Source organism: Schistocerca americana, chromosome 7 (genome assembly GCF_021461395.2).
Source record: "Schistocerca americana isolate TAMUIC-IGC-003095 chromosome 7, iqSchAmer2.1, whole genome shotgun sequence".
Lineage (NCBI taxonomy): Eukaryota > Metazoa > Arthropoda > Insecta > Orthoptera > Acrididae > Schistocerca > Schistocerca americana.
In genome coordinates, this window is record NC_060125.1 from 78,377,172 (window position 1) to 78,381,612 (window position 4,441).

The 4,441-nt window shown below is 41.4% G+C and overlaps 1 protein-coding gene across 1 annotated transcript; it reads right to left on the minus strand.

Moving 5' to 3' along the window:
• Positions 1 to 460: 460 nt before the first annotated feature.
• On the minus strand, positions 461 to 3,048 carry LOC124622727. Its single transcript, XM_047148518.1, has 2 exons — positions 2,871 to 3,048; positions 461 to 1,362 (listed from the first exon to the last, which is right to left on the minus strand). The coding sequence occupies exons 1-2, from the start codon at positions 3,046 to 3,048 to the stop codon at positions 461 to 463; spliced, it is 1,080 nt and encodes a 359-aa protein (XP_047004474.1).
• Between the last annotated feature and the right edge of the window lie 1,393 nt (positions 3,049 to 4,441).

A 4,441-nucleotide genomic window follows, 5' to 3' on the forward strand; every position in this document is an offset into this window, starting at 1 on the left:
TACGAGTTTTAGCCGTGCCTGTGTTGCTTTCACATTACACGGCTTTTTGACGTGACCAGTTGTTGGTGTCTATTCAGTTTGCTTAATGTGTGTATCAAGATGAACCGTAAACGAGTTGTTGCTTTGTGGTTGCTTCATCGTCGCCGCAAAAGAAAAGGTCGTCTTTTGTGGGTACACCCCATTAACCAGAGAAGAGACGAAGTGGGTTTATTTTATACACTCTTTGAAGATTTGAGGAACGACGGAAATAAATTCTTTAACTATTTCCGAATGTCTATTACCTCGTTTGACGAATTACATAGAAAACTAAAGGATGTGTTACAACGACAAAACACACAATTCCGCAATTGCATCCAACCTGTTCAAATGCTGGCTATCACGTTAAGGTAATTTAATACATAAAAACTAGTTCTGTTTATTTACTTATTTATTTGTGTTTTACATTTTTATTACGCTCAGATTATGAAGTAGAAAAGTCAATATCAATATCAGCAGTTGAAACCAAAGAGTTTGTAGCAGGACTGACTGTACTGTCACTTTGTGGCGACAGGCTCTCTGCAAAAACGTTGTAGAACTGCGTTGTTGATGGTGGGCCTTCATGGCTACTTGTGGAAGGCGAAGGGTATGGTGGTGGCACTTTATTAATTCGTTGATAAGAACTGCGACCTTGAGAAGTCTGTAATGGTTGTTCGAGAAAAGTAGTTGGGTTTGGTGCAGCTGGAGGAGGACGAATCTGATGCGTATGGTAAGAGGATATTGGAGCAGCATTTTCCATAGGTGAATAAGAATAAGCTTGAAATCTATTATTATAGGGCATGGGAGGTGTGTAATGGGTAAATGGAGGAGGTTGAGCTGTCAATATATTTCTCCTTTCATATATATTTTCTATAACTTTGAGGACTCCCATCTGAAACTGAAGATAATCCTGTTCATCAAATTTTTCCAGATGAGGCTTCAGACTAAGTAAAAATGACATTTTGCTGCAAGGTTTGTCTTCTTCCAGAGCTCGTAATATTTTCATTTCGATTGCATCAGGTTTTCTATGTTTTCTGTTTGTATGGCACTCGCTTTTGGATGTTTGTTGTGTGGGTGCTGTATCAAATGGCCCAGAAACATTCTCAGTATTTTCGACGGAGCCCTGCGTTTCTATATCTTCTTCCAGTCTGGCGGTGCGTTCCGATTGAAAACTGTCCTCCGTCTCTCGAGCATCATACAGCTTTTTTAGAAACTGCAGCTGATCAGAATATACATACTTTTTCATTTTCTTTGCTGCTGAGCCACTTTTTTTCGCAGCTTGAATTTTTATGTTTGACTTCACAAAGGAGTCTCGTAGATTGGTCCACCTCCGTATTACTTCTATACCTACATCAAAAGAAAACAAAACTGTATGAAAACATTTTAATTTTGTATAGAAAAAAGCAAAACTGTAACAAAAAATGTCCACTGCAAACTAAATGTCACTGATTTTTTTTCGTTTTGTTCAGGTATCTGGCAAGCGGTTGTTCCTTCACTGACTTACATTTCCAGTACAGAATTGGGATTTCTACAGCAAGTAAAGTGGTTAATGATGTATGCACAGCAATTTGGTCATCACTGCGGGAAGAATGTATACAAAGACCGACCAAAGAGGTATGGGAATCAATAGCGGCTGGATTTGAACGTACTGCTAATTTCCCCCACTGCTTAGGAGCGGTGGATGGAAAACATATCCGTCTTACTGCCCCATTTAATAGCGGATCAATGTACTTCAATTACAAAGAATACTTTTCTGTGGTTCTGATGGCTGTAGCGGATTCCAACTACAGGTTCATTTATGTCGACGTAGGAAGTTATGGCAAAGACTGTGACTCTTCAGTGTTCAGACGGTCCAGTTTATGGAAGTCAATAGAAAGTAATTCCCTGGAATTTCCAGACGTCCAATGTCTGCCTGGTACGGAAGGTCCAAAAGTACCCTACTTCTTCGTGGGAGACGCAGCATTTGGCCTACACACGCATTTGCTCCGGCCTTTTGGGGGAACAAACTTGACAGTTGAGAAACGTGTATTTAATTACCGTTTGTGCAGAGCAAGGAGGTATGTGGAATGTGCTTTTGGCATCCTCACCAATAAGTGGCGGTTGTTTCACCGACCTTTAAATGTTCATCCAGATTTTGCAGTAAAAATGGTTAAAGCTTGCATTGTTTTACACAATTTTGTACGTCAGAGAGATGGATTTATAATTGAAGACACCACATCCTTCACTGGTTTGGAAGACTTAGCCCAAGATGCCAACATAAGAGGAGGACTGACAGCCAACGCCATAAGGAACACTCTTTGTAAATATTTTATGACAAATGCTGGAAGCGTGTCATGGCAGATGTCAAAGATATAAATTAACAAGCCTTTTCCTTTTTGTAGATTGTTTGTGAAAGCCTGCGACTGTATAGTAAATAGTTTTCTTTATAAATAAATTACTGCTACCACTCACGTTTTTAATCGTTTTGTTTATATTTTGTACGACGCGTTTCGGGAAATAATTCCGATCTTCAAGTGCGTTTTTTTCTCTAAGTTTTCATTATGTGTAGTGTTTTTTTATTTGTGAGGTCTTGTGCGTGTTTCTCTTATAAATTACAGTAAAGAAAACAGAATGCAAGACCTGACACATAAAAAGACACCACACATGATGAAAACTTAGAGAAAAACGCACTTAAGGATGGGAATTATTTCCCGAAACGCGTCGTGCAAAATATAAACAAAACAAAAAAAACGTGACTGGTAGCAGTAATTTACTTATAAACAAACGATTTACTTTTAGAATAAAATTTATAACGTTAAATAAAAACTGTTTAAAACGTATTAAATGTAATATTAATATATTAAATAAATACTTACCAAACGCATTTTTATCTTTGTCTTCCATCTCATCAAAATCTTGCTTCAGTGCTACGCAAACTTCCCGCCAAGCATTCTTTGTAGCAATACGATCTCTATACGCATCTAGAGTTTTGTCCCACAGAACAGGTCTTACTTCCACCAAGGTTATCAAAAGTTCAGTATCAATTTCATCCATTCTTCTACACTTTTCAGTAAACAAGAATAAACACAAATGAATAAAACGACACTACAACGAACTAGTCGACGCCGTACGGCTCAAAACCGTCCAGTGTGAAAGCATGCACTTAGTCACGTAGGCCACTGTTGTCGAACTTGCCGTACGGCGACCGTCTGTTGTAGTGGCAAGACACGGCTGCAGCACGGCACGGCAGCGGCATTTTGCCGTCGCCGTATAATGTGAAAGGCGCCATACATTTCTTCACACCTACAGCCGTACGGCTTTTTGCCGTACGGTCAAAACCGTATAGTGTGAAAGCGGCGTTACGCTGCGAGTGACGGGCTCCGTCAGCTGCGCCGGACTATCAGCCAGGCAGGGGAAGCTGCTGCTGCACTGTGTGACCACGAGGCGGGTCGCATCCCAAGCTTTCTCTGCCAAATATAATGTCCTTTCTGTGGTGTCACCGCCAGACACCACACTTGCTAGGTGGTAGCTTTAAATCGGCCGCGGTCCATTAGTACATGCCGGACCCGCGTGTCGCCACTGTTAGGCTAGGCGCAAATTGAGACGCGTATAGCGCGTGTGGCGCGACGCAGCGCAGCGCGTGTTTTTGTAACATCACAGGTTCAAATGGGACCGCGCAAATTGCGACGCGACGCGACTGGGACGCGACACGCGCCTGCGCCAGTTGCGCGGCGTTGTGGTTGAGGCACAGTTTCTCGCGCCGCGCGTCGCGCTTGCCTCGCTAGCACCGTGGGAAATTTGAGGCGGGGAGCGGAAAAGTAGCACGGCCATATGCTCACATCGGAACGGCGCATATGAACAGTGGTAATATTGCCCATACGATAAATTTTGCCTTACTGTGTACTGAATTTTATTGCTTTTGGGTAGTATTTCGTTTTTCGCCATTTAAACGCTCCAGCTTCCTTCGTTAGCACGTTATACTTTTCTGTTACTTATATGTGCATAGTTTTGTTTTGTTTTTCTTCTGTCAAGAAAAATGTATACTTCAGTAACTGATGAGCCATTGGCCACTGGAATTGCACCATATTGCCTCCACGATGTTTTCAGATCGCAAGAAGGGACAGAGGGTAGTGAATAAGGAAGCAAGGAATATTACAAAATCATGTGATTAAGAATCAAGGCAGGAAAGTAAAGCAAGGTTATCTTCTCGCTGCCTAGTAAGCTAGCGTATCTGTACGATCTGTTACAAAAATCTAGAAAGGGGTAATCTCCACAGGTGTGATCCCTTTGTGCATCTGGTAAAAAGCGTCCAAAATCTGAAGTATAGAAGTTTCACTGTGATAATTCTGATATGGATGTAACAATGTAATACGACACACTATACTACATGCATGTGAGCAACATATTTCCACTGCAAGCTAGAAACAGTCGAAAAGCAGTCACAAAT

What these genes read in the sequence shown, in the direction of transcription:
- LOC124622727 (XM_047148518.1), bottom strand. Translation starts at nt 3,048, where the DNA reads ATGGATGAAATTGATACTGAACTTTTGATAACCTTGGTGGAAGTAAGA. An exon ending in CAAAGATAAAAATGCGTTTG is followed by an intron (nt 1,363 to 2,870) that starts GTAAGTATTTAT and finishes CTTTTGATGTAG; the next exon opens with GTATAGAAGTAATACGGAGG.